Genomic DNA, 26,773 nt, shown 5'->3' on the forward strand with positions numbered 1-26,773 from the left:
TTCCCATGGCACACAGCACTGAAAAAAACTGTAGTGTCTAAAAGCGTATTGACTGGAAGTTTGTTTGCATTTTTATTATGTCTTCCTAGTAGCAACATGATGATATTTGTATGTGTATCCAGAATCCAGGCAACGGCGAGTGCCTTCGGTTATTTTCATTGCCTGGCGAGCATGACGAATGCCAAATTGCCGGGGCCAACAGCTCAGGAGAACCTGAAGCCGCCTGAAGCCGCCGGTCGCTGGGTTCGAGTTGATTTAATTGGGTCACATGAAAGATTTGTTAATTTGCGCCACCTACTTTGATGGCGCGTTTGCAGATAACACGGCCCAATGGAGAATGGCGAATGGAGGCTACGCCGGGGAATGCCTGAAATGGAATGTCTGGCCTGGCCCCTCGGAAAATCAAGATGCGAACCCAAAACTCCAACTCTCCAGCTCTCCGACTCGCAGTGAGTCTGTAATTAATGCCGGTCGTCTACGTGCGTGCCTAAAAGTTCATTAAAAGGCCGGGACCGAGGTCCCCGATGAGAGGGCTCTTATCCGCAGGTCCAGGCTTGGACTTCATCGTCAAAGGTCGTTTCCCAGCAGCTCTGATCTCCTTTTAGTGTTTGGCTATTACAATAAAATGCAATTGCCTGGCCAACCGGCGAGGCTTCCATTTCGTACAGTTCGTTAAGGGTTCGCCATGCAAATCTGCGCCTAACCTTGCCCATTTGTTATGCGTTGTCCTAATCTGGCAAATAATGGTATTCAATTAGTTTTGGTCCAGTTTCTGTTCACTCGTCTTGAGCTCAAGTGGAGAGATGAATGTGCTTTGTGTATGGAGGGCAGATTACCCTGGATCAACTCAAGGAGATTGCCTTTGTGCAGGGGAAGAATGCAGACTGTGTAATCTGCCCCTCTCTCACACTGCGTCATGCCATTAAATTTGTTGACAATTTCATTATGCCCCAGACCTCCGGGCATAAAACACATTAAACGGCCGTAAAAAGAATACCCACAAAAATTCGAAAATTAATTTTGTATATAAAATATTTTACCACAACGGCTTGGAGCGTTGTTGTTCAGAGGTCATAAATTTGTGGGTTTTATTGACCAAAAGCTACCGGAAACCCGTCAGCGCCTCCTCTATCTCCTTCTATAAGGTGCTGATAATAAAATAGAAACTAATTTTGACAAAGGCCAGGTAAAATTATAAAAAGCAAAACCTCAAATAAAATGAAAACATAAATGCGTAGAAGTCGAAAACGATGAGCGATAAATTTCAGAGACAACAACCCACATGAAGATGAGCCCGGTGAATAGGAAGACGAAGACTTCAGCTCAAATCTGGCGCTTGGCATTATAGTTTGGATCTGAGTTAAACGGGTTTTGGACCCACTACCCACGCATCTTCAAAATGAATGCGGAGATGTGTTTGCTTCTCTCTTTGCGGAGGAGTTTTTGCATGAGGAAGCTGTCAAATAATAATCAAGTTATAAAGGCATATATTTTAAATGGTTATGAGATAGTTGCTACTAAGTGAAGCTTGTCTTGGGTTAAGTTATGATATAATGGAAGAATTTCAGCTGGCGAAAATTTCCGATAGTAAACCCCTCAATTTATGAGACGTGGGAAAGTGTCGGACGTTTTAAAAAGTAGATAATGTTTTCTAAAATAGTAGACAAGGCATAAACTAAAAAATAACCATATAAAGTCAATTTAACTGTAATTTAAAATTTAATATTATATGTACTCATATTGCCACCAAAAAATACTACTCTTATTAAATTGCGAATTAAGAGGTATCTTTTCGTCTGAGCCCAAATAAGCTATTGGTTAACTGGAAAAGTATGGAAGCAGAAACTAAATCCCATAAGCAGAATGACACATAAATTACACAAACGACTACACAGGCTCGTACTATTGAATTCAAAGGCAAATAAAGACATTTCCGGCATCTTTGGGAGAAAGGAAATAATGGGAAACTTAAGGGGAAAAGAGAGAACTAGAAAGAGAGAGGAAAATTAACTATATAGAAAAGTTGCTGACAAATGGTTTACAATTACAACGCAAACAACGAAATCCCCACAAGAAGAAAATGTCCTTTTTTGTTTGCTATTGATTTTGGTATTAGGCAAACTAAAGTATCAGTTGTCCTATAACCGGCTCCGTTCCGTTCGTGCATCTGTATCCCATAGATACAAATTGCATTTTTTATCAGCTATTTGTTTTGGCTGTTCTCGGTCCGCACTTGCAACATTCTGCGTCCAAAGAAAGACAGTTCATTGAAATCAAATGAAAGACCAGAAACGGAATCAGAAAAAAAGTCGGGTGGAATGGGAAAATCTCTTCTTTCACCTCAAAGCAAACTGAACGCGACTCGACTCGATTCTTTTTTGTAGTTTTACCGACGTCTGCTCGTGTGTCCGTATCCTGTCCGCTGTCCGTCCGTCCGTTCGTCCGCCAGTCCGCCTGTCCGCTTGTCCGTCCGTTCGCCCTCCTTCGGGTTACCTGTTTCACAGTTGAGTGGCCTTCCATAGTGTTGGATTCTTTATGGCCAGGGCGCAGAGATTCAGTCAGAGAGGCATATCTTTTGTCGGCATCATCCATCGTTGTAACTCATTTCCATTCATTTTTGCCTCGTAAATTGCGCAAAAAGGATAGCCACTTACAAAAGGATATGGTTTAGAGCATAGTGCTTTAAAATACTCTTGCTAGATATATTTTAAAGTGTTTTAGTCTTTTTGTGAGGAATGCAATTAAACGGGTTCATTTTATTCGCTGCATTTACAATTCGTTGATTTGTGTTTTGTATCGTATGCACATACTAAAATGCTTATAAATAAATTGCATAAGCACCTATAACTTTTTAGATATAGATATAGATATAGATATATAGATAAATATAACATGTATCCCCTTTTGGTCCTTGCACGCCTAACTGGAGCCCAAAAAATTATCTTAAATCTCTTCCACTTTGGCTTTGATTATTTGGTAATTCAGGCAGCAAAATTGCAGTTAATAAGTGAGATGGAGGAAAGCGTTGAACGCAACAAAAATAAATGCAAACCATTGGAAAGATATTTTTAAGTAAACTGCTCACGCTCACGAGGCAATCGAGTAGAAAGAGACGATCCGAGAAGAGAGGTCTTCAGATCGTTGGAATTGCAGTGGGGCTCACCCAAGTCGACTGATTTTTCAGATTTTTCTGAGGCGTTCGAAAGGAACTCAACCTGAATTTATGTGTTTCATTAAAACCGTTATAAGACGCGTGTTTTGCAGCCATTAAGGATCGAGGAGCGAGGAGGCGAAATGATCAGATTGGTGGCCTCACGGGGGTAGAGACATTACGATGTAATGATGTGGCTCCTCTTGTCGGTATCTCTCAGATTTCTTTTGAGCTCTGGACATTGCTTAAATGCTGGCGATTGGCCCAGTTTCACTTTGGGGTTTCAATTATCTGGGATTGTTTTTAAGTTGGGAAAGATGATATTAACAACATAGCTCTTGATGAAAGTTGAGTTTTTGTGCTGAAGGGTTGAGATGTTATTAAAAGTACTTTCAGAGATGTAACGGTGCAAACTTTCATGGTTTAAATAGCAAGAAATTTTCATGTATATATTGCAATACAATTCATTTAATCCTTGGAGCACAAACTGTTATATGCATAATTTCTTAATATCCCCTGTTTAAAGTTTATTATTTAATTCTATAATTATTTAATAACATAATCGTATACCACTTTCGATTCCCAAACAATTTGTTATTCGGTTTGTGATCTTCCTGACTTCCTCTATTAGCAGTTCCTCTTGCCCTTTGCCCATTCCCCTGGGTTTGTCGGCTTCTACAGAGGCGCAAAAGGAGTAGTTTTCCCTTTATTTTTTTGGGGTAAACATTCATGTTAATTTCACAGGGGTTAAGAAGCCGTGGAACGCCGATAGCAGGAGCAGTATTGAGAGTCAGACGGCAGCAGTCAATTGACGCTTTGTTTTATAACTTCCAAGACGTAAGACAATAAACAACGAGTCTTTCGCTTACCGCAGCCACTCCCCCACCTGTAGGCCGCCCCCTCCCCCTGCGCCGGAAAAGGGTTCTCTATGGATCTCTTTTTCCATCTCCATCTCCAACTCCGTCTACTGCAGACTACATGTATCTCGGTTATTTTCGGGCTGCTTAGGTAGTTTTCTGCTGAGCTGAGACTTTCAGCAGGTTCACAAGGCGCCGACGACGACGACGACGACTGGAAACCACCAAAGGTGATGACTGCTGTAATTGTTGTTGCTGTTGTTTCTTGGTAAAAGGTGTTGTGTGCACACACACACGCACACGCATACGCACACACACGAGTGCATTATGGCCACATGGTGGCACTTACATGAGATTGCTGTAAAACGCAACTCTCTGTGGGACCCGTCCGTCTGCGCATATTTCTTTTCCTCTGAACTTGGGTTTTTTGACTCTTGATGTCGAAGCCCTTCTTGGGCGAAAAGATAGAAAAAACAAAACCATAACTAGGAGACGCCGCCCCAGACCCGGCTAGACTTTTGAAGTTTCTTAAGGGTTTTCGCCCAGAGATTGGTTGCCGAGCGACTTGAAGAGGAGCAGTCAATTGTCTGGAATAGATGGTCAGGCCAAATCTATGTTTGGATTCAGCGAAGAAATAAGTCTTTGAACCATGGAAAAGAAATGTTCACAAAACTCTGGCGATTTCAGCTAAGGTTAAGCATAAATCCTTAGTCAATTACTTATCTTACCCTGCAAGCTTATATTTTGAAAATTTTAAAAGTATTTATTGTATTAGAAACTATAAGAAACCATTAAAATAAATGACCAACCAAAGAAACTTTTTTTAATTTTCACCATTTCCCAAAGCACCATTATGGGTTTCTGTAGAGAGGCATTGCATGATCTTCGGCACTTAAAATGAATCTTGTACAATTTCAACATCTAATCTAAAATAATTTTCCTCTGCTCTCATTACAGGTAAGTTCCCAGCGATCCGCACAGCTTTTCCCTTCGATGTCGAAACAGTTTAAGTAAGTCTACCATTTCCTGTGATCTATCAGCTGAAAACCCCTGCGGCCCGGTTCATTAGCAAATCAAATAAAAAATTCTTTTTTGGCCTGCGGTCGCGAGACCTTCTCATCAAACTGAGGCCTTCCCCGATTTCCCCTGCTCTGTTCATCAGGTTCGGTTTTAAAACCTCAACGCTGGCGGCGTCTGCAAATTAATAATAATCAAGCCCAAATTACACAATGACACGCACTTGATGATGTCTCATCTAGTCTTTTTCACTCGCTCGCCGCTTTTCAAAAGGAGCCTCGTGCTCGACTATCAATTAGGCACATCTTTCAATCAACGGCGAGACACTCCACACTCGACACTCACAACTCGGCACTTGAAAACAAGGCGATGAGATTTTTTATACTGTACAAAGAATTAGCGCTAATAATTAGAAGACGGCTCGGAAATATTTTCATCGCCACCAATTACCACACGCCAACGCTTACCCTCGCCATAGCCCTTCTTGTTTTGTGCGATGTCAAGTACATAATAATCATAATCATAATTTGTACTTTTATCTTCACTTGACAGGTGCGCGGGTTGCGCACTTTTTCGGCCTTTCTCCTTTTAAGCTCTAGTCCCCTACTTTGTTGCGGTCCATAAAATTGTCGAGTTGCCTCTTCGGGTATCTGGGTATCTGGAAATTTATGTTAATCTCGAGCTTGTTGCACGTCATGCCGGCAAATGTCGCTTAATTATGAGGATCGCCCGGTCTTCGAACTTCATCCCTCTCCTTTCCACTCTAATCATAATCATACTCAGTTTTTCAGTTGTTCTTCTTGGCCCCTTTTGTTTTTATTATTTATGTGTTCCTCGGCATTGCTAAGGTGGAATGGAATGTGGCAAATGTTAATGAAATTGTAATTTATGAAGGTCTATAAATGAGGCTAGCTTAGATCTTAAAAAATATATTAACAAAGGTGCAATTTGTTGGGACAGGTTGAGTATTGCTAAAATATGTCGTGACCTCTTTTTATCTTGAAGTTTCCTTCCGTTTCACTTGATTTATTTGTTGTGGAACTGAACCACAATTTTATTCATTACAAAAACATGAATATAGTTTTCCCACTTCATTATCATTAGATAGGTGGTATTTGTGTAATACTCCCTCTATAAATCATCTGATACTGGGTTACCAACCAGCAAACACGAGCGATAAGATAAGCGGTCAGTTCAAGTAGAGTGCATCATCCTTGCTGGTATGGCTGGTTATTTCCCTTCGCGTTGATTCAACAGCCCATCCCAACCACATTCCATTCTCACGCGCTCGATTTTCGACCAATTCCAATGCTAATTTGTCATTTGCCACGAAGCGTGTCTGCGAACTCTCGAACCCACCGCCCCACCACTCCCTGCTCATTAACAAATTATGCAATAAATGCAGGATCCCCGAGCTAACGATGGAACGATGTGCCAATAAAACTCGTTCTGCCCATTCTGGGGACCCTTTTCCCTTTTCATTTTTCTCGCTGCCACTCGCACTTAATTAAGAACTTCATTTAGCACCTTTGGCTGGAGGAGGGAGTTGGGAAGGAGCAGGAGCTGGAGCTGGAGCTGGTAAGCCGGTTTTTTCGGGCCGCGGCTAAGGAATTTAATCGCGCTTTGCATATCGCCGGATGAGGAACCCCCAGCTCCTTGCTGCTGCCTCCTTGGTTCCTGAATCCCTGTATCCCTGAATCAATATTTTCCTTTCTCACGCTATTTTCGGACACACAGCAATACATACAGCCATACAGTCATACAGCATTGGAAGAAGAAGTCGAGCAGGCTCTCTGGAATGCGGAGCACAGTTGGCAACAATTTTGCCTGATTGCATTCGGACTTGGTCCGCCACATGGTCATGTTGCCATGGAGGACCACGTTCCCGGCCCAGTCCAGAAGTCGCAGTCAAAGTACCAGTACCAGTACCAGTACCATTCTCATTCCCATTCCCCAGGTTTAAATGGTATCACATGTCGACGTCGTTGGTTTTTCTACTCAAGTGCATTTGCATGGCAGCTATGCCATTGATACTCTGCCTTTTAGGGCGGGGTACTGTCAGTTTTTCTACTGCCTTCATCATTAAAGCACAGTGATCATCGTGCGATCATGCTCTCACTCTACCAGTAGAGACTTTAAATATTGTTTTTACAATTAGAAATATAAAAGTGAGACATAGCTTTCCTCATTGCAATAATAATGCCATAATTGGAAATCGACAGTTTTAGATACGCACAATCTTTTGAAAACTTATAAAATAGTCGAGTTCCTCATGCACAGGACTAAAGGGTATCCATATCAATGTATTCCTTGATATTCTTTTCCCTTTAAGCAGCTGGCCTCATCCTGCTTTCCCCCGCTTCCTTCCACCTCTTGGCAACCCATGTGCTCCATCTTTCGTTTCTGCATTTGATGATAAATAGGCGCAAAGGTAAAAAGCCAAAACGTGAATGCGAATTTCGTAAGTCTCGACTCATGCTCAAGAGGTAAATAGAAGGAAGCCAGCTGAGCTGAGGTGAGGTGAGGTGGGGTGAGGATATCGGGCAGGTGAGGCATGCGGCAGTCGCTTTTTTCAAGTGCAACCCGGAGACCAAATGCAGGCGAGAAAGGCAGTCGAGGAGGCGGCGATTCAAGTGCTTCTCTTCCTGACTGCGACTCCTTTTGGTGCTGCTGCCGCTGCTTCTAAATCACTGTAGAAAAAAGGAACATATACACATAAATTTAAGAAATATTGCTTGCATATATAATTATAAACTGTCTTGAAATTGTAATAAAAGTGTATCAGCACCTGACCTTAAACGTATTTAGTATTCAAATCATTTGAATATTCAAAGTAATTCATTAAGTAGATATAATTTTAATAATATAAGGAACCCTTTTTGTGCTCAGTGCATCTTGCTTCCTTCTGCATGATGTTTTTGTTTTATGCGCTGGCATGTTTGTTTGTCAACCTACACCAACAACATATCCCCGCCAGCAGCGAAATCAGCAGAAGCGGCAGAAACAGCAGCTGTTGCCGGCAAACATTTGCAATTCAAAGGGGGGCAGGGCGGGGGGAATGGGGCGGCACAGGTGGGACCTGAAGCTGAAGGGGCGGGGCTGCATTGGTAGTCAGTCAGGAGGCGCAGGCGCTGGCACATGGCAATATTTCATTACCCACGGGCAACTCCTGAGCCCAAAGTAAAACGCCTAGGATCAAGGGGAGCCCAATGTCGCTGTCGTCGTCGCTGCCTCCGCTTTTTATTCGCATTGTGCCGGCATTTGAGGCATTTCCCCTCTACATCCCCAACATCCTCAACATCCCAGCCTATCCTGTCCTGTCCTATCCCCCCGTTGAATGTCTCTGTTATCTGCAACTTGGCTATGAAGATACAACGCTTACGCACATGTGAGCAGACTGGCAAAAAAAATAAAAGCAGGGGTTTCCTCCTTTGTTGCAGTGGGAAGTTGCAATTGGGGATTGTCAATGTCGCAGGGCCCACGACTCGTTGGAAAGGTTAAGGAATGTGGGGAATAGATGGGATATTTATGGTTTGTTAGGCGGAATAAGCACGAACAGATAATCGTCAAAGTAAACTGAATCTACCATAAGCGATCGGAAATTTCAATGCACTGACATTGTGTAAGCAAATTGTTATCGGCTGTTAGAAGTCTTGCAGATATTTATACACCTAAGCATTCCTTTGAATTCCTTTAAAAATATTATGGCCTTTGGCAACATTCTTGTCAATAAAAAATGAGGCATGTCCTTGGATACTTATATGTACGTCCCTACTTATGCTGTCTTTGCTCTCATCATCATGTTTTTTAATTGGCAATTAGGCTTCTCTCTTCTATTAGCTTCTTAACGAACAGACTTTTTATGGAACTTTAAACTTAATTTGCTGAAATTTATCCTCTTAATGTTCCTCATTCCTTAGTCTTATTGATATCCGTAAATTGCTGCCTCTCTCGGCACTTCTCATCCATTCGACGTGGCTCATCCAAACCTTGCACCTGTCGCAGAGACAGGTGGTTGTGCCGGCTCTTCTTGGGGCTTCATCTCCATCACTATGCCACATTTTGCCACGCCCCGTCTGATGGCCTGGCGGCTGGCATAACTTTTGCCACTTGCGAATAATTTCCATACCATCCATAAGGCGGCGACAATGAAAACAAAAACGAGACACAGCGAACAGATGCAAACTTTTTCCTTACTCTAACCCCCCAGTCTGCACTTCGTTTTTACGCGCATCTGCAAATTAAAAACGCATTTTATTTTATGTGTGGCAACAGCAGCAGTAGCATAAAAAAACAGAGGACCAGGGCCTTTGACAATAACCTAGGTAGACAACACTGTAACACAATGTTTGGGATTGAAGCTGAGATTACAAGTTAAAACCAACTGGATCATTTGCAAAAATAATAATAGACTTTACACGAATTTGATAAAATGGTACGGATCACTGTGGATGGCAGTTAACTTAGTGATTGTAAAGAAACATCTAAAACTATTTATTGCAAAGAATACAAAATGTTGTTTGTCGTGTTCTATAGAATTCAGATTAGTCTAAAACCACTTTTTAAACATGACTTCTAATTTGGTTGCACCTTTAACAACTTCAATGTTGCAACTTTTATTTTACATGTATTTTTTATGCGACCGCGAGTGTACGAGAGGAGAGGCTTAATTGTTAGGTTGTGTGTAGGATACACGACACAACAACACTCGACAACAATGAGGATGAGACTGAAGGGTACTGAGGGCTTCGGGGTGCGGGGACAGGGTAAGCCCTGTTGAAATCAAAGCTTTGTGATGCCGACACGATGTGTGGATGATGATGACAGGTAGCCGAGTGTTTAATTTATGTCTTTTTAAGCACTTTACTCGCTCGCCTCGGAGACAGATATCCGAGTATCTCTCGGATACCTCAGACCAACAGAATTCATAAGTTTTTTTGCCTTTGCAGTTGGAAGTTGCATCCATCTGGGTGGGTTGATGATAAAAAGCAGCAGAAACTTTGCCTGCGAGTGGGTATTTTTCTATTAATCAAAGATGCTGTATGCCCACATGCCGCGAGATTCATTTGTATCTTTTGGCAGCCGAATGATTGACGCTTTTAGATACAGATTGGTGGTGATTAGTTTGGGTGTTGAGTCGCACAAATACAGCGCTGACGGCTAATATGTGATTTATGATGAAATCAAAATTAATTAATGTCTCCAAGTCGGGAATTATTAGCAAAATGTATCTTGAACGCAAAACTTGCAAGTGTCTGGTTATTAGTTCAAGGGAAATAATTTGTATTTACTATTACTTTTATATACTTTTCCTTGGTGAGCAAACATAAATCCTGAGACAATCTTAGACGCATTAATCACATGTTATCCTGAATACATATAGAACTACTAAAAGCATTCCTGAAATGGGGAAAATAAATTTCTGCCTTAATTTCCGGTGAATAAAACGTTAGCATACCCTTGCCAGAACCCCCGTTGAATATTCGAGATATCCTGGGCCCATTAATAGGCGCGCACCTAATGTTCAAATCGGGATTATTAGGGCTAATCATGCAATGCTCCTGCGGCCAGGTGATGGGAGGAACCCAAGGTGTGTGAGCGGTACGAATCTGTAACAAAAAGCAGGAGTTTGGTTACCAGGAAGAGGCGTTACTGAGACCATAACAATGGAACTCAAAGGGATAATGCGTTACGCAGTCTAGGACAAAGTGAAGGGGAACCGAGCGTTTAATGCTCTCATTATGGGAATCATCAGTGGCAGCAGCCCCCGCACACCATTTAGTGAGGGAAAACGGAGAAATGTGTGTGTGGCTGAATGCAGCGCAACGAATCCGCTCGAGTGACACTTTTCCAACTTTTTTTGTACCCAACTTTTCCAACTGCCACTGACAGCTCTCAGAAAAATGTGTCAATTTGCAGTAATCTAATCTGGGTGTGCGGTCGGTCCTCCCCCTACCCTTTTTTCTCAATGGGCACAAAAAAAACGAAACTCCATTGAATTACGAGTGGTTTTCTTTCTATGCGATAATGTGGCGTTTCAATTTTAATCAATTATTATATATTATATTGTTATCTTCTGGCATTTTGTTTGTACAAATCGATCACTGTGTTGGGGGGAAAAGTACACAGAAATGAAAGTGGCACACACCCAACCCAACGATGAAAAAAGGGGAGCGGGTTGGGCTTACTTTGAAAATCCTCAATTAGTTGTACACATAAATCACCCAAGTTTCCAACAAGCTCTGTCTTTTTTCTTCAAATTTGATTTGGGTTAAAGATTTCCTGTCAGTGATACGAGTAGGGGAAAATGGGTAGGCGCAAATCGGATTACCTATTGCCTCCATAGTAAAGTCTCAGAAAAACGTATCTATAAGATTCGAGTAATAACTTCTAGTGCACATATGTGGGTTACAAATATTATCGTGTTTAATCCAGTTATTTCCAGATTTATGACATGTTCCTTGCAATTTTCTGTTCACACCCCATGTATGATTGATAATATATATGTGCCTAGATACATTCGTAAATATCGCATCTATGTGCCAAAAAACAAGGTATCATGATGAGTACGTGATGACAGCCAGGTATTTCTATAAACGCAAATGATGAAATTGGCAATAGAGGGCGAAGATTACTTGTTGATTTCAGTTTATTTGTATTAGCTTAGATCAGCACAATCAATATTGGATACAAACAGGTGCAAGCAATCGAAGTCCAATAAATGAATCCCTTTTTGTTTTGTTTATCGCGTAGATTTCCCGAGACTCGAACTACCGATGAAATATATAAAGTGTGCTAATGGATTAATTACCTGTCCGCAGGAAATGTATTTCTTAGCCCAAATAATGGCCCAAATGCTTGTTTCACTCGATTTAAGCTGAGAGCCAAACATTCCAAATGTGTTTACATTTGAAAAGATCTCCGATTTCTGCGCATCATCTCTGGGACAGGGCCACAAATATTATTTGATTTTTTAATTGTCGACATAAAACCGTCTGAGCGAGGCAACAAAATGTGTTAATGGTTATAATCGGATCCAAAAGATCTCAACCAGGGAGATAGAGAGAGAACTCGTCTCGACTCGCTCCCCGAGTCTTAATAATGCGCACAATTTGCCAAGTCATATCCTAAAGCGTCGGCGAGCCATCATTGCCTGTTATTAGTTGGCAAGGCGATGATCTTATCATTCCTCCAGACTCTGGTCTGCTTTTCAGATCGCATTCAGCTACAACTCAATTTTTGTTAAGTCTGCTGGGGCATCTTTCCTGAATAGCTTCATTGATTGTGATTGCTGCGCGGCCGAACGATCGAAATAGTTGTATATCATCCAATCACGTCCGGTATTTCTTACCAGTTTTTCAACGCGTCTTTGTTAAACTCTATTTCCCCTCTTTTCGAGTAAATCAGACCTGCTTCTAATGGCCTTTCGATTGAGGCACAAAATTATTATAATTGCTTTTTATTTATTAGCCCCCTTTTGGATATTTGACATATTATAGCGTGAGAAAAGTGGTCGCATGAGCTGGTATGTTTCAGTAATTGAAGCTACAGAATCATTCAAATTATTAAAGCAGTTAAAGTATATTTTATAGTAAATGGGAAACCACCTCCTTAGAGGCTTGGCTCTTGTAAATATTTTTATAGGCTACCATATAAGGGCCGTTTCACTCAGTCGCGTCTAGGGTTATTTTCTTAACTTCCACCCGACTGAAACCTCTACCCACTTTAAACTCAGCAATCCCCCAAGATTCCGTTCGCCGTGCAATTTCAGTTTGCCTGGCATATTTCAGGCCATTAAAATCCCACTTTAGTCTTAATAAACTAACACCCAGACAGATCAAAAGGCAGTCGTGGTTCTGTGGGGAGTTGGCCAGCGACCAGGCTAATTATCCTGCCAGCACGTAGAGCAAACCAAACACACACAGAGCCACCAAGTGCAGAAACTGCAGGGCGACGGCGATCTATTGCCCCCACATGCATGTCCAGCAACGCCCCAAGTGCTGTCATAATTGCCCCCAGAGACCCTCTCTGGTCGGGCCACTGGACCTGTGGGCCTAGAACCTCCAGAGAGAGAGAGCCTCCTGATCATTTTATAATACCAACACGTACAAACGTCAATTAAATAAATACAAGATACCAAAAGCGTTGTAAACGCCCCGAAACGCCGACCAATATCGTGGGCCACGGCCCAGACACCCAAGCGAAAGAGATTCATTCTCAAACCGACTGACGATTCATAAACTTGTGCACTGAGGGGAAAAAGGGGTCTCGTTTTAGTGCTTTAAACTGGTTATAATACTTATATATTATCATATATTTATTTTACAAGATTAATTTGGTTGTTATGCTGTTTGATGTTTTAAAGCTAAGCTTAAATCGAAAGAAATAAAGAAAGGCTCTTCTGGGCTGTCACTTTATAAATGGCCTAACTAATTTTTAAAAAAACGACAAGTGACCTTAATTTGTTAAGTGCACTTTTCCCGGTTCTTGGTCTGTGGTATTGGCTGCGGAATGTGCTCCGGCTGGAGTTTGGCTCCGTTCTCCCTGCCTTCTCCCTTCCCCCGGTTATTTTTGGTCTAGAACAAGTTTTCGAATGAATGCAGCTCCCCGTGGCGACTGTTGCATCTTGTGGCAGCACCAGTACCAGTGCCAGTACTCGAAGTCGTACTCGTATCTGGCAGTGGCAACTTCCTGTGGACAAGTTCTGGATAAGTGAAGAGCTGAAATCCGCAATGGGTGGAATTGTCAATCGGGCAAATTTAATCAAAGTGCTTGGGGTCAGTAGGAGTGGTGGCCACTCGAAGCGAAGCTGGGGCTTTTCATCATCTATTTGCCCACTCAATTAGTTGAGGGGCCTCTTGGGTAGATCATCATCCAGTTTGCTTTGTTCTCGGCCAGTGTTTATTTGGTTTATCTCTCAGCCGAGTGGTGGATGGATGGGAGGAAGAATCATCTTGGAGGGCCTTCTGTTTTGGATCCACAACAAAAACACGGCTTTTCGCATTCCTTCAATTTCCGTACGAATGAATGATAAATGGTGGCCAAGACTCGCATGCAGAACGCCCCATTGATTATTCGATTCGAATCGATTTGATTATTCGATCTTCGATGTCTCTTAATTGTCTTGATTTGCTTCCTAATGAATTTTTAATAATTTTTCATCGCCGCCCCCCCGCAATCCTCCACTTATGCAAATTAATTTGACACAATTCATATATTATCTCTGTGGTCCGAAAGGCGTATATTGTTCACATTTGTTCCGCTTGCGTCATGCGAAGTCGATATCGGTATAAATAATTTTTAAAAAATAATTTAATGACGTATACAACTTAGCGAACTTTGTTCTGCGTATAGGATTATAAAAAGTGGAAAATTCTTACAAGAAGTGCAATACAAAATTCATAATATTAACCAACTTTCTGTGTTAATTGTGCGTTGAAATGCACAAATGGAAATGCGATGCTCCCCATATTTTTGAGAATTTTTCTGAGTTCCAGACTCCGCGCAGTGCATCAACCTCGAATCTCTCCGCTCCACTTGGTGTAATGGAGTGCAACACCATTTCATTTCGATCAATTGCCATTGATTGATATCAACAGCACAAATTAGATGTTGCAGCTGCTGCCCCATTGAAAGATTCGATTCCGCTGCTGGCTGCTAATTAAACAGCTGCATTTCGCACCCGAGCACTGAGCATTTCACAATAATAATCGCCCCCCAAGGAGGATTGTTCGCCTTCATCCCCCGCCTGGGGCAACTGTTAAATGCCACTAAATAAGCCCACAATTTATCAGCAATAAATTTGCGTTCATATACACACACACTCAATGTCTTCTGCCTGCCTTTCAGTTGAAAGGAAACTCCGAGTAGAGGCAAATTCATCTAACTCGTGCTGCAAACAATGATCTAGTTACTCCAGTATCTCTTTCTTTTGTGGCATTTCAATTTAAATAAATGTCTTTGGTCTGCATTCAAGTGCAAGCTTTATGAAGAGGCGTCCCAACAGCAGGAACCACAATGATGAGGCGGATAATGCCATTTTTCTTCATTTGCGTATTGTCAGCAGCAGTTTTTGTTCAAATTTCAGATGGAGGAGGATAATAGGGGAGGCTTTAGTGAGCTAAAGGAGCTTAGCACACAACAAAGCGGATTAAATTGCAAGAAACTGTATTAAGGAAATATTTAAATAACATCTCAAGAAAGTGGAAAGCATTAAGAAAAGTATACAACATTTTAAACAGTGTTTTATAGTTTCTGGGAAGTGTGATCCTTGTCTGTCTGAGCAATAAATTAGCTCGTTTAATTAAAAGTGTGTTTAGTTAGTAACAAAATATCACCCACAAAGAAGTAAATCTGTCACAAATTTGCTAGCCTGTCGCCAAGTGTCGCGATCCATCACTTGTAATCCCAATCCCCCTGTAAATTTTCCACACATGTGATCTCTTCTGAGATGCATAAGATCCATAAATCGTTTAAACTGTTTTCTCGAGAATTTACCGAGTAGCAAAGCGAAAAGGAGCGGGGAAGTCAGACAACGCCCACTTGTGGGCCAAAGGAGAATTACGTTATTAAGTCGGCAACAATTTATTTAGTTTAGTGCACTTGTCATTAAAGATAATTTATAAGTGGTGGCGAACAAACGAACAGGCGAAGCTACAAAGCAGCAGTGTCTATATAATCATATTTCAGCCCGAGATCCGATGAGGGTGCTCCAAAAAGAAGCGTGGGCGATGCAACAACCCAAAGCGTTGTCTAAATATAATTGGGGTTTTGGGTGGGGAATGGAATGGAACGGATCGGAACTGAAGGAGGGAGCGTCGAGTTTGTGGGTCTGTTGCAACTCCCAACGACCATCAAGTGATATCTTTATTTGATGGGCTTTTAAGTGCTATAAAAACTGCTCGCCTCGGCGACATTTGACTTTGGCCTGGCCCAAGAAGTTCTCCAATTTGCTTATGTTAATTTATACCCCGGCCACAAAAAACCAAAAGCGAAAAGCGAAAAATAACCCGAATTTCTCCACAACATTAAATGGCCATAAACTGTCAAATAAAGCCCAGTTATTAGTTGTTCGAAGCTCATTAAGTATGCCGGCCGAAAGACAAACAGAAATGTGTGTGATTAATAATCATCAGTGGGGCTCATCAGCAGCAGCAACAGCAGCGGACCTTAAGACAAAGTAGGGCCGAACCCACAAATTATGTTGTCACATGCAAACAGGAGAGGAGTCCGAGTTTTTGGCAGTTCCATTCACGCGTCTCTAACAGGATTATGTGGCATGCAACATTAGCATTTTCAGGGTGTCGTCCATCCTACATAGATAGTATATACGAGTATTTTCGTACCAACCCATCCTTTTCTGCCCTTTCCGTCTACCTGCCCAAACATTGCCCAATTTGTTGTCGTCTACAACCGATATTATTATTTTTTTGACCTTTTCTCCGCTCCGGCTTTGTTGCCACTCACAGCTTGAGTTTTCGGGAAGGTTTTCTCATTTTCCCTTTTTGTTTTGGGGAATTTATGCTCGATTATGTCCACATGGATTTTGTAGAATTTATTTCTGGACTCTAACCTCTCCCTGTGCCAGTCGCTGAATTGCTCTTCTCCGTGGAACTGCCATCGATTATTGATTTAATTAATTATGAACGCTCTGTGTGTGTCGCTCGCCGTCGTTGTTGCTCTAATAAATACTAATAAATTCCATTTAAGATTTTCTCTCTTTTATTGAAAACGGCTTTATATGGTATGGGAACCCCTCCAAGGCTGGCGCAAATGGATTTTCAAGAGCAAGTCAATTGTGTCGGGAAGTTGCACAACTCACCTGCCTGGGGGCTCCATAAAATGAGTAGAACTTTCCCGTTCTTGTGCTGGCAATACCATACGAATGACTCACTTGTGATATCAGTTTCCAGCAAAGTGGGTTGATCTTTAAACAATATTTTATGAGCTATCTCATTCCCAACCGCAAGACTATTGTCGCTTGTCAGTGTTTAGTTCTCATCTCGGTGTTGATTGCAACTCTTTGCCAGATTCATTACCAAATCTTGAGGTTGCCGGGAGTAAAAGAGATCGAAGCCTGCTTGAAAATGCCACAAAATTAAATCATTTATGAGCTTTAAAATTTAGGCAATTTATTTCGCTCTTCCCCTTTGGGACCCTAAATTGTTTTGTGGTCAACAGCAATTTGGACCGGGCTGGATTTGGTTATTATTTTTTCCCTTCATTTTTTAGTTTATTGCCTGCTTGCAGTTATAGAAGAAATCTCAGCTTTTATGGCTTTTGCGGTTAGGCGCTTGCGGTTATGCGAAAGGTTTGCGAAAACGGTGAGAGCCCGGGCTTAAATGATCTTTTATGGCTTAAGCGCAGTCGGCCAATTGATTCGGTGACTCGTCATTGCTAACGTTTTTAATTGGCCCACAAAATATGCTGCTCGTGTGTTGGCCGGCCAGCTGAGTAAAGGAAAAAATCACTCACAGTTTGACAGCAACACGTAGTCAATGTCTTCGACATTGCAAAAGTAAAATAAAATCAAGACGAAGCCGAAGCCGAACCGCATGAACGTGCTTTGAATAAACACACAAAGTGGACTGGACGCTGCCTGCATTCGCTTAAATCTCTGTCGTTTCTCCGCTTCTCCCTCGATTCTCCGATTCTCCGCATTTTCCCTATCGCTAACTTTTTATCTCGTGTCCAAAATCGAATTTAAATCCAGTCAAAACATCAACCGGGCCATAACATGTCTGAATTCGGCTTGGCGGCACTATTGACCAGGTCCTAAGCTGATATTCTCCTTCTGGTTCTTTACTCTTCTCTTCTCTTCTCTTCGAAATAAATGGCCTTATGGCGCGAATCGATGTGAATTGAATAAAATTGGCTCAAATGGTTATTGGAATATTGTGCAAATGGTTCAATGAAGATAAATCAGGACTTGGGAACAAATTGGGAAAAGACTGTGACATTTATTGTACACGTTTCGAATGCAGTTAGTTCCATTTCTTGTCATTTTAATCGTTTTAACATTTAAAAACTTTTGGCGTGTGCAATTATTATTTAGAAGAATTCTTACTAGGCAACTTTTTATTCGACTCCCATTAAGTTTCCTAAGCAATTGCCAGAATAAACTCTTTGTAAACGCCGCCAGTGAAACGAAAGCCCACCTTATGTGATCCAATCAGAAGTCTGATCCCAATCCATAATTCGATTAATAAACGCAGAAAAAAGCAGACAATTTTCTTACCTCATCGGACAGCATGACAAATCATCAATTGACAAACAGAAACAGCGATGAATAAATTTGCAAATAAATATAAGTGGAAAGCAAGGGAAAAAATGTCGATAATTGTCAAACGGCGAGGTAAACAAAGGCAGAATCTCGAACGTGGACCAGGTTGAGCGGTTGGTTTCCTTTGAAATTGAACGAACGAATTGAATGCCATTTCTCAGCTATATCTGGCTGATTTGTTTGTTTTGGCCGCTGGCCCACTACCAACAACCGCCTCGTCCCCCCAACTTCCCGCGAAGATCCCGCCGCGGAGTTCGGTTCATTCAAGCGAAATTAATTAAACAATAAAATTTGATTAATGGCATTGTTGGCAGCGTGTGTGTGTTTTGGTCTCTGGAAAGCCTCTGTTTAACCTGTTTGCCGTTTACACATTTTGCTGTTGCCCCCAAAAATTGTACAATGAGGCGTATGAGCAATGTGCACAGAGCCAAAAACTGTCGCCCGTAATTAGAGCAGCGCAAATTTAGTGGAAACTTGTGGATAAAGTTCAGCTGGGAACTTTTTTTTTTTAAAAGAACAGCACAAAGGGAAATTAATTATATCCGCATTGGATAGTTGTAGAAATATGCTCTGGGGTTTTTTACATTTTATACATAAATCTGAATTCTTTTTGCCACATGTTGTGCAAGTTGTTAGACTTTCTGTTCCCAAGAAGCTCTGCATGGTTTCTAGTCTTAATTCTCAGCTTTTCCGCTTTTTTTTTTGCCTTTCTGCCCTTTTGGTTTCCCCAATTAACAGATGTTTCAGATGGTTAATTACGCCAAGGGAACAAAATGTTTGTTTTCTTGCCGGGTCTATTTCTGTATGCCTCGCTAGTGATGAATATTTTTCACACATTTTGCGTATTTCAAAATTGTCATTCGGATGGATTCGAGAGAGAAAGAAAGAGAGAGAGGTGTGTGTGTGTTCAAATGCTGAAAGATGCAGCTTGTCCGCAGACATCTTGGCAGCCCAACAAATGGGCGAAACATGTGCAAAACTTTGAAAACTCTGACTGACGTCGTCACTTCATCAGGCAAAGAGCCAGGCGACCTCCAACCCCCCGATTCGACCAGGAAGACTTCTTGAATCAGATTCCTCCGCAGATGAAACGTGTTTGCAACATAAACATCCAGCAGTACACCTATCCACCTGCCCCCTGCCCCCCTTGGGTGATTTTAATTACGCCTAAAAGAGCCGCCGCCGTTCACGAAGAAAGCGAAGAAAGAGCGAAATGCCAGTGCGAAGAAAGGAAAAATCTCCCATGCAACATTTTAGCCCACGTTTTGTGTAATTACACATAGTCAGTCAGTCAGTCCGACCGTCCGTCAGATGAGGGGGGTGGAAACGGTGGGTGGGGGTGGGAGTTGGAGTTTTTCCGAGCGCGTGAAAAGGCAACGAAGGCTAAATGTTGCATATATGTGCATATGCACCCGGCGGATACAGAATTAACAGTCAACGCCTTCGCCCGGTTCATTATTCATCTGAATGTTGCAAAACGAACGGTTTTCACAAAACTTTTCTGCGGCAAATTATCCGAGGAGAGACACACTTGTCAGGGCTCCGATTATAAATGGCGGTACTTTGTAAGTACACATAATTATGGTGCGACTAGCCAAAGTCCTAAAACAGCACCTTTAGATAATAGTTAGACTATAATAATCTTGTAATAGCAATAGGATTGAGAATGCCAAAGTAAATTGTTAAGAAAGGTATGAAACCCTTTTGAAAAGGGAACATACTAGAACATTTTCGGTAATTAGAATCTTAATTAGTTACTTACAATGCTGATATATAACCTTGGATGTAAGAAGCATATCCTTAGACCGATGGCAATTGTGTAATTCTTGATAAACTCTGAACTCAGACGGGTGGTCCCATTATCATATACGCTTTCGAATGCCAGCCCAAATCCCAGTCCCAAAGCGAAGCAGCTCCCTCAAAATAATTAAGTGCGAGGCGATGGGAGGCGAAGTAATTCGGCGCAGGAAGGAACACAGTAGATATCCCAGTGGCCCAATATTTGTACAAATTTCAGCTTCACCTATCGTTTTTTATTCCTATTTTTTCAACTACACCTCCCCATTGGGAACCGAATTCCCGGCGGGTGGTGGCGATTGAGTTATACGTGTTGAAACTGCGGTCCACATGGAGTCCGAGTGTTGTCAGATTCCGCAGTGAAGTGCATTGGGTTTTTTTCGGCATTTGTTTGTTTCTATTTTCGGGGCTCATGGAGTGTGGCAAAAGAGCCATTAAAAATCAAAAAAATTCGATACTGAAAAAATGCAGCGTTCTTTAAAAACAATTGAGATTTAATTGCATTTGCTGACCTGGAAAAATAAAATAAACGCAAAGTGCGTACTACTTCTGTGTGGAAAAAGGGAGAAATACTGCTTCCCAAAGTGTTGGAGAAACCTTGCTGTGTTGACCCAATAAATTACACCTTCCCCCGCTCCCATCAAATGGGAGTTCCTGCCAGATGTTGCTGCTGGAATTTGAATAATATCCTAGGGGCAAAAAAATCATTTTCAATTTACGTGCGAATTAAAAACACAAACTTTGCTGCCGCTTAAAGACCATGGGCAGCAAAACCCAGTGGGTGGTGGCTCGGAGGTTGGGCGGTAAAATGGTAATGTTAAAATGCTAAAATGGTGAAATGGTGGTGGCTGCGCTTCCTTTTTGCTTTTTGCCTGCTTTTGCTTGCTGCGCGCCTAATTAAAACTCATTACCATAAGCATAAAACTTGAGCAAGCAAATTTCCATCATCAGAACTGTGGAAAAGTTGTATGGCATGCCCAACAAAGCAGTGCAAGACTGCACTTAACAAAAAGTTTATTGAAAATCTTAGTTTTAAATATTTTTAAAATATTTATCAACACTATTTTGTTTTCGGTGTCGGCGAAGCAAATTGCAGACAGGAAATTGAAGTCGAGTTACAGGAGCGAGAAAAGCGAGAAGGAGAAAAGCCAACTGGACAGGAGCTCACAGGTTGTTTAACCTTTTCTTCGCCTAATGCAATTTCCTTGCCAGACGGCGACAGTTTTGGGCTTGCTTTATTTCCCTTTTTGTATATACTTATATACAGTTTTTGTTTTTTTTTGTTTATGTTTTTGGGGGGTGACTTTTGTGAACTATTACCCCCGTCGCACTCTTTCAACCCCCCGCGGCATAGTGGAAAGTGAAAGCTACATGCGTGCAACGACCCCTTCGCAGGCTCTCCTCTCTCTTCAGCTCTCTTTCTCTCTCTGTCTGGCTATCCATTCTCCATTCTCCCTTTTTCCACATTTCCATTTTTATTTCTTGTTGCTGTTGCTGTGGCTGTTGCTGAAAACTTTTCGTCCACGTGTGCAACAGTTTCGAAATCGTCCTGCTGGCAAATCCTGGGCGCCTGGTCGAGTTGCCGGCTCGCATTTGTGTGCCTCGCAAAAAGGACGAAGCGATGAGTGAGAATCCTGCCGCTGCCGCCGCTCCTGCCGCTTTTGCACTCTCCGCTTTGTAGTGGCCATTGAAACTCGACTCAAATGTTAAGTTTTCCCTGCATTTTGCAGCCATTGATAATGTTGTTTGTTGTTGGCTCGCCCGCCTTCCCAGCTGGGAAAAGGGGTGAGAGTTGGGTGGGTTTTTTAGTTTTTGGCGTCTGCTTTTGTCTGCTGTTGTTGTTCTTGGCTCGGTTCCATTCTGCCGGTTTCGGCTTTTCACTCGCCCGGCCAACTGTTTCAAATGTGTTTTTGTTTTGCGCTTTTCATCTCCAAGTGGAGCACAAAGAGTGTCTAAAAAGAGCGAGCGAGATGAAAGAGCGGCGAGGTTGCACAGGATGTGGCTGGGTGGGTGGTGGTGGAAAACTTTGAATGCACAAGTGTTGCAGCTTGGGAAATGGAAGTGGCACATTTCCGACAGGAATTGTGCTGCGGCAAACGCAAGTGCAGTAAAAATATATTGATGAGATAACACAGCATTCCTTTAAATGATACTTAAATGGAAATGGCCGGGAGTTACTTTAAATTTGTATTTACTACTTTTGTAACTTAATAGTTTTACACATGTTAAGCAAGGCTTTCCTTAGAAAATTATTAATTATTATACATACTAGAACATTTTAATAGGGTACAGATTTTGTTTTCGTTTTGAAATATGAATGCATTTTGTACAGTTTTTCATACGAAAAAGGCCAAACTTATTTGCAAAACCGTTTAATGCTTTTATCTTCATACTGCAAACATAATTGTTAAACTGTTTACCCTCCTTATTTAAATGCCCAAATTGTTTATCCAATCTAGCCGCAAAATCTCCCCTTCGCACCCATGGTAACCAACTTGAGTTTCGGTTTCCCTCTTTCCGCCCAACGACGAGGGTGCAGTTCACCATCCAGGCTTCGTTTCGGTGTCAAGCATCCTGTTGAGCATCCTGCGATGTCTAGGGACAACTTTCCGCACTCTTAAAGAGTGCTCCAGTAGAGATGGGCTTAAAGTTAACCTTGGAGCGACGTCCGCCTGCTGGGGCTTCCTGGGCTCCCATTCTCCACTCACCCCGAACTTATCGCTGTTGGATATATGCTAGATATATGCTGGATATATGCCGGATATGCGAGTATTGACTGCGATACGCTCGCTAAACTTTCGCACCCTTTTAAGGGGCGCCCTCGGGGGTTGACTCGTCTGTCTGGGGCAATTCCTGCGTTTGTTGATCGTTACAGTAAATCATTTGAAATGAAATTTCACTGCCACGCGGTGGGTCGTCTGCACTGCAAGAAATTACTTCGCTAATTATGCACCTTAACGATATGTCTAAGTATCTACTATATCCTAGCTTATTTAACAAGTTCCTTTGCTGTTTTGCCATGTAGATAGTACTTTTTCCTCAGTGTCGGTTAGAAGTTTTTCCTACCCTCCTGGTAACTAAGTGGATTGCGCGTGGAAATGGAAAACATGTGACCAGCGCTCCCAGGGGGTGGGTGTGGGGTGTGTTGTTTGTTGCTCTGCCACCCACTTTTCTGGGTGGTTTTTCGGTTACTTGTTGTATTTTTTGTTTTTTTTGGTCTTTGGTCGTCTTTCTGCTTTTTGCGAAGCAAAGCCAAAGTTTTCTATTAGACAACGGGGTGATTTTCACAGCGTCAGCTAGAATAAAAAGGGAAAATGCCATATCGGTAAGTCGAGGTCATTTATTATGCTCATGACACCTTCCATCCTTAGCCGTTCCGGCTTCCTTTTTTGGTGATTTCCCCCCTCGATGTTGCCGCCTGGCAACATTTGTTATCTGGGATCCCCCGCTGCCTCTTTTCCCATTTCCCATTTTCCATCTCCCATTTCCCATTGTTGTCTGCCTGCAAAATTATGCAGCAATTCATAAAAATGGCTGGCAGAGAATCCATTGGCGTTACTTTAATGCCGATATGTTAGTCTAACATAGATTTAGCTACGGTTCATCGATTAGACCAAGAAACCTTATTTGGGGTGACCAAACTTATGGGTGTTTGTGTGTGGTTTGCTTTATGGTCGTCATTTTGCGTGGCATTTTAATAGATTTCAAAAGGGGTATAGTATAATAGGAAAAGGTGTGGCAAATATTGTTTAAGGATCTCTGGGGGAAAATTTGAAAGAAGGTAAAAGACTGTTGAAGACCAATAAATATCTGAAATATTTTGTTGTATTTCCATATTTCCCATTGATCCCCTTTTATTTATTATCATCTCACTTATCTGCATCGAGTGAGTATATTTTTCGCATCAAATCTTGAGCTGTTTTATCGGTTACAATTTCAATTAACTCAAATGGCCTGAACGGAGAAATCCCAGGCAAACATTAGCCATGCCAGTCACACAGGACCAAGAACGAGCCCCTCGACAGACAATTAAAAGGGGAAACCACAGACTGGGAGCCAATTTAGATAAGCCCCAGGATATAGGGAGCCCCAGCAGAGCAGACCGAAGGACTCGAAAGGGTCGGTATGTGTGTATCCTGTGTATCCGAGACTCTCGATGGTGCCACACTCCATTCATATCTTGTGCAACATAACAATTAGTGAAGACCATAAAACGGAGCAGTCGAGCACAGACAATAAAAGTTGGGGAAGTTGGGGAAATTATGGGGCAATGGAGCCGAGCGAATGGAAGTAAACTCTGTTTACATCTGGGCTGTCGAAAAATGTGCACTAAAGTATCTAAATTTATAAAAGAAATAAACAAACGGTGCAGCACTCCATTTACTACCCGGTATGTGTGCACTGCAGATGATGCATTTAACTGGGCAGCGGGAATTTATGAGCGCCCAAAAAAACGAAATGGAATATAAATACAAATTCCGATACGGATGTTGGATATGGATTTGGATTGAGAACCGAAAAATACAACTTCCAACTTGTTTGCTTTCAATTAGTGTTGAACTTTTGGATCGCCGATCCACCAGCTACCAGCCCGAGAATTATCTAAATAAACATGGAGCCGCAGCGGCTATAAAAAAACATCGCATAAAGCTGGGGGAAAATAGGTAGTCTTCCGAACGAATGAACTCATCGTTGCAGGGAACTAATGCATATTTTCCTCTAATTGTCTCTCAAAAAATGTGTTAAATGTTTGCGTAAATAAAACAGGCAGAGAGTTAGGAATTCTCAAACTTTTCTTTTCTTTCGTTTTTTTTTTTTTTTGTGTAGTTTAGGCTGCCTTTGGTTTCAGGTTCTACTTCGGGCTACTTGCGCCTACCAGTAGCTATGCGTCGTTTGTTTTTTCCAACGAATCGTTGTTAGCTGGTCAGGCTTTGGTTTTCGGTATTTGGTATTTGGTATTTGGTTACCATGTCAAGTGGCAAAATGCACTCGACTGCAGTGCGAGTTCCTGGAATGTTGATAGACCTTCATTCGTGGTGGGCAGCGATGCAACGTTATGCATCTGGAAGTCGCTCTAATATTTGAATAAACAAGTGGCAGTCGGTAGAATTGTATGCCTTGAGAATAGTTCAACTAGATCTGAGTTAATAGAAGCAGTAGAAATGTGAGAATTGCTACAGAACGGTGAGAAATATTGTGTTGAGGCGATAGAAAACTTTCAAAGAAGTATATACATAATGGTACTACTTAAATTTGATTAGCATTTAACTGATTATATGCTTCTATCCATTCCAGAACGAGTCCTCCGATACTGTGAAGCCACTACAGTGGGCACCTGTTGCACCTACAACATGGAGACCCGCATGGCGATGCAATCCCGCCAGCAGCTCGAAGGACACACCAAGGACCAGATCTCTCGTATGTCTGGAATCCTGGGCAGCAAGGCCACCAAATTCAAAGGTAGGTCACCGATCCAACCAAGAACCCGATGCGTCAAGGAGCCACTTGAAGCTGCCACAGAAGCCACCGATTAGAGATCTTTCGGGCGTCAAGTGGTTCTGCCCCCACACAGAACAGAACCCCGATCTATATAGACATATGATCCACGGAGAGGCGATGATGCGGGCCTCGAGTTACTGACACCGTCAAGTGGCAGGCGACAATGCGGATGTGCCTGCATGTTCTATTTGCCAGCGGATGCTGGATGCTGAATGCTGGATGCTAGAAATAAAATCGAACATCTAAACATTTAGATGGGCGGATGTGCGCTGATTGATCCCCTCCCACCGCACAAATCGATCTCGTTACATTTTCCACTAATTTGATTTTCCGTTCGCAGATATTTTCACCGCCCTGCTGAAAGAGTCGCGAACGCAGTTCAACAACATGTTCATCAAGACCTACGGCGTCATCTACGAGAGAAACTCGTACGTTTTCTCGGATCTGTTCAAGGAGTTGGAGACTTACTTTGCCAACGGTCGCGTGGATCTGCTGGAGGTCATGGACAAGTTCTTCAACACGCTCTACCAGAAGATGTTCACCGTGCTGAACACCCAGTACACATTTGATGAAAAGTGAGTAGAAGTACAGTGAGCGAAATCCAAAACCCGGTGCTCCAAAGCGAGACCGATTTTGAAGAGGCCTACTACTACGCCTCCAGTTGGCAAAATCCAGCAAAAACAAAACGTGTGAAACCGCAAAGTGTCTCGGGCTGTCGACGACAACTAACTGACTGACTAACTTGACGGCCCGTCGAAACTTTGACTCGGCGGTGTGCGATTTCAGTTAGCGATATTCCCGATATGATGGATATCCTATGGATGGTTTCTTTCCCCGCTCAGCAGAGTTTTAAGTTGCTCTGGTTTTCGCCAGATTTTTCGATTGCGGTTGAAACGCTTACAGCGTAGAGAAAATGGGGAAGTTGCTTGATTGATGATTAAGAGATGCACTAAGACCGCTTTTCTTCAGTAATAAGTAAGATTAGAAACCACAAATTTTTGGTTTTTCCAATGGTAGCGAGTAAGCTTTCAGATCTGGATCATTTGCACCAATCTTCTTGTAGTCTCCATTCAGACAGATTGTCTCCCACATGGGTGATATTACATCACGTCCCACTGCCACTACTGCCTACTGCGATTTATTCATCCCAGCCAACCCATTCCGGCCCAC

At 42.2% G+C, this 26,773-nt stretch overlaps 1 protein-coding gene across 2 annotated transcripts in view; it reads left to right on the top strand.

Annotated features, from left to right (window-relative positions):
* Positions 1-26,773, top strand: part of LOC122617733 (glypican-6) — a 40,216-nt gene that overhangs the window by 7,456 nt on the left and 5,987 nt on the right. For both annotated transcript variants that reach the window (XM_043793706.1, XM_043793707.1), the window contains exons 2-3: positions 25,400-25,564; positions 25,944-26,178. In XM_043793706.1, the coding sequence (XP_043649641.1) occupies positions 25,400-25,564; positions 25,944-26,178 (400 nt within the window). The remainder of the gene's footprint in view (positions 1-25,399; positions 25,565-25,943; positions 26,179-26,773) is intronic.

Source organism: Drosophila teissieri, chromosome 3L, assembly GCF_016746235.2.
Source record: "Drosophila teissieri strain GT53w chromosome 3L, Prin_Dtei_1.1, whole genome shotgun sequence".
Lineage (NCBI taxonomy): Eukaryota > Metazoa > Arthropoda > Insecta > Diptera > Drosophilidae > Drosophila > Drosophila teissieri.